The 12,552-nt window shown below is 39.5% G+C and overlaps 1 protein-coding gene and 1 long non-coding RNA gene across 2 annotated transcripts; both read left to right on the plus strand.

The window, feature by feature from the left end:
* Positions 1-4,537: 4,537 nt before the first annotated feature.
* LOC140941901 (uncharacterized) lies at positions 4,538-8,230 on the plus strand. The gene is made up of 3 exons (XM_073390905.1): positions 4,538-5,459; positions 5,729-5,812; positions 6,975-8,230. Exons 1-3 carry the CDS (start codon positions 4,646-4,648, stop codon positions 8,228-8,230), a joined length of 2,154 nt encoding a protein of 717 aa, XP_073247006.1. The 5' UTR covers positions 4,538-4,645.
* Positions 8,231-8,572: 342 nt separating this feature from the next.
* Positions 8,573-11,098, plus strand: LOC140941447 (uncharacterized). Its single transcript, XR_012166466.1, has 2 exons — positions 8,573-8,877; positions 10,375-11,098. It is a non-coding gene; the product is annotated as an uncharacterized lncRNA (long non-coding RNA).
* Positions 11,099-12,552: the final 1,454 nt, after the last annotated feature.

Below are 12,552 nucleotides of genomic sequence, written 5' to 3' on the forward strand. Positions count from 1 at the left end.
GCTCGGCGAGAGCACTGGCGATATTACTGTGCCATGTAAAGAACCAGTTGCGGTGGTAGAACTGGGGTTATGATCTATGTTACCGACAACAGAAGACTTACATATATTTGGAGTGGATTCTCAGGATGAATCTTTGCGACGTCGAACCACGGAGTTAAATCTTATATGCCAGTGTAATACAGTAAGGGCAGCTTGATTCTGTATGATGTTGCTTGACTGCGTCTTAATAATTACTTCAGGATAGCCTTTACAAATACTTCAATCGACATCGCGCCCTGGGTCCTGGGTGAACGAGATTACCCCGCCGACAATACAAGCAGACAAACAACCCTCAATTATGCTCGACCAGTGTCATCCAAAATAAAGAAATGGCATCAGAAATGTGGAAAAACTTCTTCAAAGGTTAATTAGTTACAAAATTGAGCCGTCGAAACAGCATTTTTCATTACAAGTAAATGCGGTTAGCAAAAGTGGAAGTGTATACATTAATTTGTCAATACTAGCTCCACCGGACCAGTATGACCTCAATTAAACTTTTTAAGGACTGAGGGATGTGAACCTTTCTAGCCATTAATTCAAATGTCCAATGAAACCAACTTTTTTCCATGTTAAGGGGGTCCCAGTAAACAATATTGACTATTTTTGCAATCTCCGTTGCTTCGCTATCGATGTTTCTCTCTGTGGCTTTCTTCTAAACAATTGCAGCGTCTTCACTAAAAGCAAGAAGGACTTCACGAACATCTTCATAATAATGGTGTTAAATCCAGACGTTACTGTTTTATGGGTTTAAGATTTGTGCTGTGAACTTGCTGTAAAATATCAACCTCCTCTGCTCTAGTCTTGATGCCTTCAGGATTTATTCTAGATAGCTCAGAAAACTTGGACGCTGAATCATTTCGGTTTCTTCAAGGAAGTGAAAAAACCAGTGCCGGCTGTGAGTGCAGTGCCGGCGTAGCATATGGAGTCGTCATAAGTTTGTTTGACGGTTTGATTTTTCACTCCTGGCACTACTGGCCGTGCATCAACTACTATAAAACCCGCACTTAGTTTACTGAGTAGTGATGTGTCTTTAAGGATGCGAAAATTGGCTCTCATGTTCCACCCAGGTTAAAAGTAGAACTACTGTGAATCGATGTGAAGCTCACTGAAACAGAAGAACAGGCTTGTCAGATCTTTGTATCTGCAATGCTCCTTTGGTAACTTCTTTCTACCGTCATCATCTTTTCGTCTCTGTCTCTCGCTTTTCCTTTTTTTAATAGCGCTCTCACTCTCTCCAGTGCATTAAACTGGTTTCTACATAATTTGTGCCAGTTAGCTCGTCTCTTTTCACAAAGTAACATTGATCTATGAAAGCCTCTTGCAAGGCATTGTTGGCCAACAAGTCCCAACATTGTTGGAAGTTACATGTTGTGTCAGTTTGCACACCCTGTTGCATGTTGTTGTGTGTTGTTGGGCGGTTGTTAAGCAAAGTTTGAAACCGATCAAACTTTTAGCCTTATTCAAACGGATGCAACATTGTTGGCCGGCACCCCCCAATATTGTTGTCAGTTGTTGCGTCTGTTTGCACGTAGCTCTAAGTATGCTAAGGCACAATGAATCATACCGTGGATCTGACTCTTTTACGCTGAATCAAAAGGACATCCTAATTTTTCTGAATAATCTTTTAAGCACAAAACGCACTGTCTCAGTTGATACAATTTTGTACCATAAGCTTTTTCGTTCTTTTCTCTCTTTTTTCCTCAGCTCAGCACTTTTATCTTTGATATAAAGACAAAAATAAAGTGTGAGGGAGATCAATACATTATTGAAAACTAGAAATAACCAAAGGTTGCGGAGTGCAGGAACAACGATGCAAGATGAAAACTCTTCAACTCCAACGCTGTGCTTTGCGCAAGTTTCACTTGATGGATGGTCAAAACAAACGTGATCATATTCCGAGTGACAGAAGATCCAAATGCGAGTGATCAAATTGTGTTCTTTGAATTCCATTCATTCTTAGTCCAAACGAATGGTGGCTACATACATGCGATGCATGCATAATAACAACTTGGAGATTAGGATTGCGGGTTCCTCTCTTCGCCTGCAATAAAATGGTTTTTGTTAATAAGTCCGCGTTGCATAAATTAAAAATATGACCTACTCGACCTCATTCTGAAGGCCTCAGAAGTGTCTCATGTTTTATTTTTGTAGTAGGTTGGCTGATCAATTAAATTCCTAAAAAGTGCAATTCACTTTTTATCAAAGTATAAAAATGAAACATCTCATCTTTGCGAGGGTGAAAAACGGCATAGTCTCACACAAACAAGCGAGCAAAAAGACCAGCCATTCGATTCCTGTCCGCCGTGTTGAATTTTCCTGAGTAGCCTGACCTTTCAAATTTAATTTTGTGACAGCGTCCCCAAAACCACATAAACTCTTTAAAATTTTTCAGTTTTTCTTTTAAACTGTAAAATCCGTTATGCATCTACTACTTGGAAAGGAACTAATTCGAAAATCACTGTGTTTGCCCATTTTTAGGAATATCACAGAAATCTTGAAAAAAATTAACAGTTTATATGGTTTTGGGGGACGCTGTCACAAAATTACAGAGGTTTGTATGGATCTTTAACCATGTTTCAAGAGTCATAACTTGATCCCTGTTCAACTTTAGAGCACCAAACTTGTCCAAAAAACCAATTTCAACATGGCCTTTTATATGGTGGTGTCAGTTTATCGATTAGTTTGAATTTCAAACTCGCCCCAGTTTCATACGCAACTCTGAAATGGCCAATAGCACGAGCTTGTTGTATATTCCCATTGAGCAAGCTGATGACCTCAATAAAGTATTCGTCGAGTCGTTGCGAGCTTAGCAATCCTCCCAAGACGCCTCCCATAAGTGCAACCATTACTCAAAGGTACACGATGAAGCGTTTACCATGTGTGTTATAAGGTAATTTAAGAAAAAACTTTTTGAATTTTTTTAATCGATAGTAGGGAAAGGAAGTAAGTGTTGTTGTTGTTGTTGTTGTTGTTGTCATCTCCGAGCTGTGCTTGTGCAGATCATTCTTTGCAAAGTCTTTTGTCTGAAAAATAATTTTTCAGTGAATTAATAGTTTTGCGGCGCCTCGATATGGATTTTGAAATCTTTTTAGAGTACACTTTCTCTCAGTTTCAGGATAAAAACATAAGCTTAACTGTGCGGAAAAAATATATAGTCACGTACACATTAACGCGTACTATTTTGAGCGCGGCGTTAACTGCTGTATTGATCGCTTTGATAATGTTATAAAACAATTAGTTTATGCTTCAGCAGTGCGTATGTCGAGATATTGAGCACTTGGGAAGTTTGGAGAGCACTCAAGAGGCTAGAGTTGCTCTCGATTGCCTCTCGAGCAACTCTTATGCCTCTTTCGTGCTCTTTAAACATCCCGAGTGCTCAATATCTCGACATACGCACGTTTACGCATGAACTTATTGTTAAGTATCTCAATAATATTAGTGAAGAGTTTTGGGATTGTCAACGGGTGCATGTATAAATATTGTCTGCTTTTAACTCAAAATTAATTCTGCCCTTCACTTGGCTTTGACAATTAAGAAACATTTACATACTTTGTTGAAATATTTTCATAAAATCTCTCGACAAAGTAGGTAACAGGTATTTTATAGGGTTCGTCTTGTGCTACTGATAAGAAAATGGAAATATAAACGTTTTCTCACTACTTTGAGTCTTTTCCGGACCAAAACAAAAGGGCCATGACCCCTCCTCCCAAGGGCACAATGTGCCTCCCCCCGCACACATTTGAGTGGGGTTCATAGCTAAAAATAGTCATAGTCGGTACAACTTTTACTATCACTGTGCTGAGTTTGATGCTTTTACCTCAAAGTGCACAATTCAGCTATTTTTTTACACCATATGGCTGGACTATAACTAGAATTAGCATTTACAAGGTTTCTCAGCTTAATTAGCAAAAGTTTTTAGCAATAACTGGGCTCGTCTGTTGGAAAAGAAACACGCTTGATGGTGATCTCAAAACACCAGTACGGTGTACCATTAAGTGCTTATAACTAGAGATAATCATTGATTACGGAAACGAAATCGAGTCGAAAAGAGTCCAGTTTCGCTAACGAGATGCCCCTTATAAAATCAGTAGGGGCGGCTGATCGGCACCTCGAAAATTTGTGGCTATGTACCACAGGAACACTGAGATTACGATGCGTTCTGACGAAAGCGATAAACGTTTTTATCTTGTTTGTATATTTTTAGATATTTGACAACTCGAACTGTGAAATCTGAAAATGGCATCTACTTCACAGACATTTCATGGATCATGCAAAGTGAAAGTTACTATTCTGGCTTCTGAATTGGGATCAAGCAAAGAGGAGCTTTCTATTTTGAACAGAGAGTTAGCCATTCAGTTAGCCAAACGTCCTGAAGTGGAAATCACTGTCTTTTTGCCACAATGCAGCCAAAAGGACAAAAAGGAAGCCCTTAAATACAAAGTCAAGATCGTGGAGACAACACCCATGCCTGGCTTCGAACAACTGGACTGCATGGCTTTGCTTTCCTCCAGAAGATTTGCAAGTCGACATAGTCGTAGGTCATGGAGTTAAACTCGGTAAACAAGCACAGGTCTTCCAGATTTTTAGAAAGTGCAAATGGGTTCAAATGGTGCACACAGACCCAGAGGAGCTTCGGATGTTCAAAAGCTACTCCAACCTAAATTCAAAGGGCGAAGAAAAGGACAAGACTGAAGTAGAACTGTGTAAAATGGCGGATCATATTGTCGGAATTGGACCTAAGTTGAGCGAAGCCTTTCGCTCATATCTTCGTGGCTGTCAAAAAGATGATCATGTTCTTGACTTCACTCCTGGAGTATTTGATGAGTTTGAGACTGTGAGCCAGGTTCCTAGTGAAAGACAACAACGCAGTGTCTTGGTGTTTGGTCGTGGAGACGTAGAGGATTTTGAATTAAAAGGATTTGACATCGCTGGCAGAGCGATTGCTGCATTAAAAGATACTCGTCTTGTGTTTGTTGGAGCCCCGGAGGGAAAATATGAAGAAATAGCTCAACGGTTAAACAGATATGGTGTTCCTTTTAATCGCTTGAGGGTGAGAGGACTTGTAGAAGACCGAGAGAGTTTAAAGCGCTTGTTTCAGGAAGTAGATCTTGTAGTCATGCCTTCAAGAACAGAAGGCTTTGGGTTGACAGGACTCGAGGCTCTTTCAGCTGGTCTTCCTGTGGTTGTCAGTCACAACTCGGGTTTTGGAGAAGCACTGAGCAGTGTACCCTTTGGTTCGTCATTTGTGGTTAACTCAGAGGATCCCGCCGATTGGACCGCGGCCATTCAGAAACTCTGGGACAAAGACAGGAAAAGTCGACTTGACGAACTGAAAACGTTGCGTGATTTGTATGGCGGGAAATACAACTGGGGGGAACAAATGAAGGAGCTCGTTCAAAAGATGATCTGCTTGACTCACGGTATGAATGTAAATTACTGTTTCCTGCTCAACACAATGTTTCATTGCGCATAAGGAGAAATAATTGCTCAGGTTCTTGCTCTAAAATCTTGAAAACAGATTTCAGTTCAAAGCGGATTACAGGAAACTGTGATTTTGTATTTTGAGAAAAAATAGTGATATAGTCTATGGAGAGCGGTTACAACCATCTCGCCTGTACTTTTTTGCATATTTATTTCATGCATTCATATTCAGTGCAATAGACTGTTTTCGTCCGTTTCATTTCAACAGATGATTCTTTGAAGGTATTAAGCTCATTAGGAAAAAAACGCAAGGCTTCTCAGGGGATAGAAGACATGACTGAGGACCATGCAGGTATCTTCATAAGGAATAATAAATATTACGTGAATGATATTGCCTGCGAAGAAATATTCTTAATTATGTGAAGGTAATTTTTCTCTCTGACATACATTCGCACTCATATACGCACATATATTCCTGGAGGTTTACACATAAATGTATTTAGAGTGGGGGTTTTGGTCTTCCTGAACTGGGGTTAGCCTCCACTCTTCCTCATTTATTAAAAAAAATAATAATAACTTTCAGGGTCTGACATCAAGGGCACCCAACAAAGGTTTTCTGTAAAATATCTGTTCAGTGAAGCAAATATTGCCCAGAATTTTCTATTATTTGAGGACGGCTAAAAATTTCTAATGATTCATCTGATATTTTGCATAGAAAGTCTTCCTCTGAAACGTTAACCTGAGTATCAGGCCTTCCTAAGGGGCTAGGGGAGAGGAGATTATTTTCCCCTTTTCCCTCAGAAACGCCTGATACTCAGCAACGTAGTCACGAAATTTGGTTCGAGAACAAAAAATGTGAATAGGCATCGGTTTATGGCCTTTCACGACAGGGGTTTTCCCTTCCTATCAAAATAGAGTTTGGCATTTGAAAAAAATTGGAAAATGTTGTAATCACCATTTTTGTTTTGTTTTTGCAACCTTGTTCGCATCTGTGACAAACGAAATTTTTCTTATAACCAGATACATCAATTAAACGAACTTTAATTGGTCATTGGTCTGAACTCATTATAAGCTTGTATTTTGATTCTAGAAAACCTAACTCGTCGTGCGTAGGATATTTGACCTTATTTGGACCTACTTCATCGTGAATTTGTTTGAAGTTGACTCGGATCAGATCTATTTGTCTTTGGAAACCTGGAATGTTTATGGAATAAAGACACAGTTTAACATACGCAAAGTTTGAGTTTTCGACTTTGGACCGCAACACCTGTTGACAGTTTTTTTTTGCAAACAAACACAATTTTAAGTTGTGCGCACAGGGCCTTATTTCAAGACCATCCCGTGATCACATATGAATAACTGTCAACCTCCTCATTGTCAAACTCCATTAAGCATAAATGTATATCGGTCTCCATATTTTTCGTTTTCTCATTTTCCATTTCCGTGCAGTTCTCGTTTTAAATATTTTCTATGAATTTCTTCCTTCCATCCACATTTCAAAATTATCTTTCTAGGACAAAGTGCCTCATCCATTCATAAGAAGTTTGTTTCAGCTGATATCGAAGACACTGATTCCAAAGCTGATTACAAAGTGCAGACTGTTGAGGCGCTTCATGCTGCTGCAAGTTATGGAAACATTGAAATCATTGAGTTACTGCTGTCTCGAGGATTTGAGGTTGATTCAAGGGACAGGGAAGGTGTGACTCCACTGATGTGTGCAGCTCTGAATGATAAACCAGGTGCTTTTCAGATTTTGATACAAAAGGGTGCTGATCCATCTTTGAAAGATAACAATGGGTGCAGCCTGCTCCACTTTGCTGCACAAGGTGGAAATATATCCGTTATTAACAAGTTGTTATCGCTTGGTCTTGACATTAATTCAAGAGACAGTGATGGAGCCACTTCACTTATGTTTGCATCTGCCTACGGGAAACAAAGTACATTTCAGCTGCTGATAGAAAACGGTGCTGATCTATCTTTGCAATACAACAATGGGTTAACTCTGCTCCACGCTGCTGCAAAGAATGGAAATACATCCATTATCTACGAGCTATTGTCACGTGGTCTTGACGTTGATTCAAGGACTAATAGTGGTGTCACTCCATTGATGAATACAGCTTCTTATGATAACGAAAGCGCTTTTCAGATGCTGATAGAAAACGGGGCAGATTCATCTCTGAAATGTATGTTTGGAGGCAGTGTTCTCCACTGTGCGGCAAAAGGTGGAAATACATCCATCATCAACAAGCTGTTATCACTTGGTCTTGACATTGATTCAAGGGAAAATGATGGCGTCACTCCACTGATGGTTGCAGCTGAAAACGGAAAACAAGCTGCTTTTCAGATGTTGATACAAAACGGTGCTGATCCATCTTTGAAAGGAAACATTGGGTCCAGTCTGCTCCAATTTGCTGCAAGAGGTGGAAATACATCCATCATCAACGAGCTGTTATCACTTGGTCTTGACGTTGATTCAAGGAACAATGCTGGTGCCACTCCACTGATGGTTGCAGCTTTTTGTGACAAACAAAGTGCTTTTGAGATGCTGATACAGAATGGTGCTGATCCATCTTTGAAAAGCAAAGATGGGTCTAGTCTGCTTCACTTTGCTGCACAAGGTGGAAATACATCCATTATGAACAAGCTGATATCACTTGGTCTTGATATCGACTCAAAAGACCTCAGTGGTAAAACACCTGTAATTATGGCGATAGAGGAAAATAATTCTGAAGCAGTAAAATTTTTGATATGTAAGGGAGCACTTTTATAAATCAGCTGTATTACAGCGGTGATTATATTGGCGTGAACACCTAAAATATGTCTGGAATGTTTATTGTGTTGCAACCAATCAAAGGTGAGATCTTCACACCACAGAAACCACAGGCAACGAACGGTTTCCGATCGGTCATGGAACAATTTATTTTCGTTTCGTTTAAGGATACAAACTGCCTTATTAGGAATTTAAAACACCGCTGTTCCCCAAGATCAGTGCCGAGGACGGCATCCAGGACATCGTTCGATTTTAAAAAGAAAAGTTTTAGAAGCCAATGCGACGCAAGGGCGACCAACAGCAAGTGGTAACGTTTACGCATGCGTCAAACTTGCTGGGAAGCACTTGTTGACGGGAAATCGTAATGGCCGAAAGCCGTTCGGAAGCACTTTCAAGGGAGATTTTTTTGCATACCCAATCGACAACAGACATGTCTTATAGATTGGATACTTTGGCTAAGCCATGTTGAAGTGTCATGTATGGGAGAAGGACCATTTAGGTGGTTAATTTTCGTCCATTTGGCTCCTCTGATGAAGCAGATAAAGCGTTCACGAGGTCGTTTGTTGTGATACGTTGATTTGTTGACATTCAAGCGGTCACGGATTTCTGGGTTATTGCCACGATCTGCAGAGCTGCCTAACATTTAGGTAAGATATACCCCTTTATTTACTTTGTGAAATGTGGAGTAGCATCATCGAATGTTATGTGTTAAAATTATAGCAGCCTGAATTCAACGTAATTTATGTGAACCTGGTATTTTTGTAGTATTTGACCCTGACCGTACAGCGAGATCCAGTGATACATCCCACACAAGCGACTAAACAGGTTAAACTTCTCTTTCGGTCACTCCGTATTTTCACTTTTAATGGTTAATTCAAAGGGGGGAAGTTCGAGTATTTTGATACTATTTAGCGGCATGAAATCAACAAGCAAATTTCCTACTCTCACAGGTAAGGCCATAGTCGGATGTTTCCTTCCATTTTCTAAAATTTGCTTTTCTGGTTTACATTTGTGCTCTATGGCGATTACTTATTCTCAGAGATTAGGAGATCGAGGCGGTGGATTGTGAAATATTATTTGCTAAAACCTCGTTAAAGATGGACAAATTTTTCTTGTCCTTTTCAACCTTGTTTTTAGATTTTTCGTTAACATGTAAAAGTATATCCCAACAAAACTTATTTGTAAGAGCATTGTTTCGGAACACTCTTTCATTCTTGAATGTTTGATTTTGCATCCAAGGGGGGAACACTGATGAATGTGCATTTTAATAATCATGCACTGTAAGCTCTCAGATTCACTGACAAGAACCCTCACCATTTGGAAGATTATTTTATTCTGATAATTATTCAATGATGATTTGTTTACACACACAAAATTGGCGCCTGAAAGAATTGTAATGTTATGCTTAAAATGTTTACTTAATGTCATGAAACATAACTGAAATCAGTATAAAATATGAAAATACACATATGTGCATTCTTTTCCCTGCCCTACTATAAAAGTGATTTAATAAGTGTAGATTTAATGCATTTTCATATGACCATTACAATGTTACTCCCACTTTGACACTAGCACAAGTTCAAGCGCAAAACAATTCTTGCCCTTGTTCACCTTTGCACTTGCTGGACTGCCATTTCTGTTTGAAGTACAGACAACACTGGACATGAAATCCCTGTATTTGATTCCTTACATTGGCATCCACATAAGAATTAGCTTCATCACATACAATGTATTTGTACGCTTACAAAAATCATAAATGTTATTATTCCTTTTCTATCCAAAAGATTTCTTTCCTCTTTGAATAAAAATTCCTATCCATGACACTTGAGAAATCCTGAAAAAATATCTAAAGGGGTATCGCTAGTTGTGGGCAACAACTAAATGCCATAGGGGTAACTTTTCACTCTCCAATAGAAATAGATCTTTTGATACTCTGGGTCTCATATATTCAGTGTTTGTGCACATGAATTTAGGAGCACTTGGCTTGCCAGTGTCGGTTTGGCTGTGTATACACTGTAGTAGCGTATATAGTCATATATCATAGGCTGCACAAGTTGCAATTTATGTAAAATTGCCCCTGAAACAATCTCATTGATGCTCCTGGTGTCGCATGAAAAATTTCATTTGCCTTTTTCCTGTTGCAGGAGCTCCCTATGAGATGCTCAGCACTAAACCTTGTTGGTTCAGGTGATAGTCATTGAGGACGACTGCATCGTCACATTTAAACCAGTCGCACTTTTCACTCAAGCCATAGCAGAGCTGGTACAAAATGGCGACTATCCGTATTCTATTTTACCTTATGATGCCTGCAGAATGTGAAGGGTCTGTCACTCCATCCTGAACTGCATCAAATAGCCTTGGTGCCCCAGAAGACACACAGACAAGCTTTAATTTTAATGAGTCATACATTGGCTCACTTGAAGCTACCATAAAGTCAGACTTTATAAATATCAGGCTTTAAGATCCTTATGTTCTCCTCATGTTGAAATTGAATGAAAAGGAAAAGTTAGAGCTAATTTTCTCTCATTTTCAATTTTTTAATCTTAGCCCAGATATGGGCTAGTCAATTGAGCTAGGCCTTATTAGTTATATCTTAAATAATTAACACATGTGCAGTAGAAAATACCAACAACAAATTTATGAAAAGCAAAAATGAGTGCAAGCATGGAAGTATCAGAAGCAGAAAATTCACTTCAATGTCTCAGAGAGAAAATGCAGTTTTAGATATAACTATGATCTTTACTGGTTTAAGTATTTTCACTGTTGTGTGCATATTTGCAATTTTCTAGTATGTAGAAGTGTGGGGAGTAAAGGGAAGGATTTTTCATGGTTAGGGTTACCTCAATAAAACACATCTGCAATATGAAACATCTTGTACTACACTCCTGTTTTGGCTCATCTAATTCTTTATTTTAGAAGTATAAGGAGCATCTTGGAGTCAAGAGCCTCCATATTACAAAATTCTGCCTACACCCCTGAATAAGTTAAGGCATCATATAGATTTAATAGATGTCATTTCTTGAGTTTGGGTCTTCAGTTTTATATCATCTAGTCAAGAAAGGAAACATACAATTTCATAGCCCTGGGTGGGATATCTTTGAAATTTTATCAGTCGCAGAATTAGGGCACTGCACCTGCTTTGGCCACTGGTGGTTAGGATGGGGTATCTCTGAAAAGTAATAATCACTGGCAGAATCACTGCACTAAGGTTGCACATCTCTGAAAAACAGGGCGTTCCTGAACCATAACTGACGTGAAATCGTATTATTGCAAGGGGATTGTCGCAAGAACTGCAGTTATGACTATATAAACAGACTAGCATTTAGAATTTTTTTTCACAGCGTTTTATTCAGATCGTAAGAGTCGGACGTTTTGTACTCGGTCACAACTTACATGAAGAGATTTTTTCCCAGTTATCCAGTATTTAATAGAGGAGTTTTGCAGCTGTTACACAGAACCCCATCGACGTGTCCGCGCGCAAGCCAAAACACGAAACAATAATCACTCATGGACCACAAACCGGGCAAAATTGTGAATGATCTGCGACTTATTAGCCTTGAGACCAATCTCGCATATTACAAAGAAGACTTTGTCTTATCTGCACTCCACAAACATAGAACAGATGACTAAGACGATGGTAATTAAAAGAGGCGCCATTTTTCTTTGCTGCATTCGCTGCGATCCAATACCACCACAAACTTCCGTCCAGCGGCTCGCGCATACTCGCAACGTTACCACTTGCTGTTAGGGCGACCAGCTTTCCAGGTAAAGACATATCACATCCGGGGGGGGGGGGGTACTCCCATACATTACCTATACGGGTATGTGCCGCCCAACGGGGTCGTGATTTTGAAGCTCCTGATTTAGAACGGGATATCCATTTCAGAGGCGTTTTCTAGAACAGGGTATAATATTTCGAACGCACGAAAGCTCCAGTTTTGTAAGCAGCCATTTTAAATTATTCAAGGACAGATTGCTTTTAAAAATACGGTTCAATGCGTTAACAAGCAAACTGTTGTACTCTTATTGTACCCTAGAACGGAGTATAAAAAATTGGCTTATTTCTAGAACGGGGTATCAGTTTTAGGGCGAATTCTAGAACGGGGTATAAAAAATTTGCTCATTTCTAGAACGGGGTATCAATTTTAGGGGAATTGTTTTTAGAACGGGGTGCCAATTTGGAGTCCCGGGCGGCACATACCCACCCAAAACCGGAAACCGCGCATGAAAAGCCTCTGGAACCCAGGGTAGCATAATCCTTGCTAATATTTTTTTTGTAGAACAAGGGAATTCAATTTGTGTGGAATAACGATTGAACCTTC

The sequence above is a fragment of the Porites lutea genome, chromosome 6 (genome assembly GCF_958299795.1).
Source record: "Porites lutea chromosome 6, jaPorLute2.1, whole genome shotgun sequence".
NCBI classification, from domain to species: Eukaryota; Metazoa; Cnidaria; class Anthozoa; order Scleractinia; family Poritidae; genus Porites; species Porites lutea.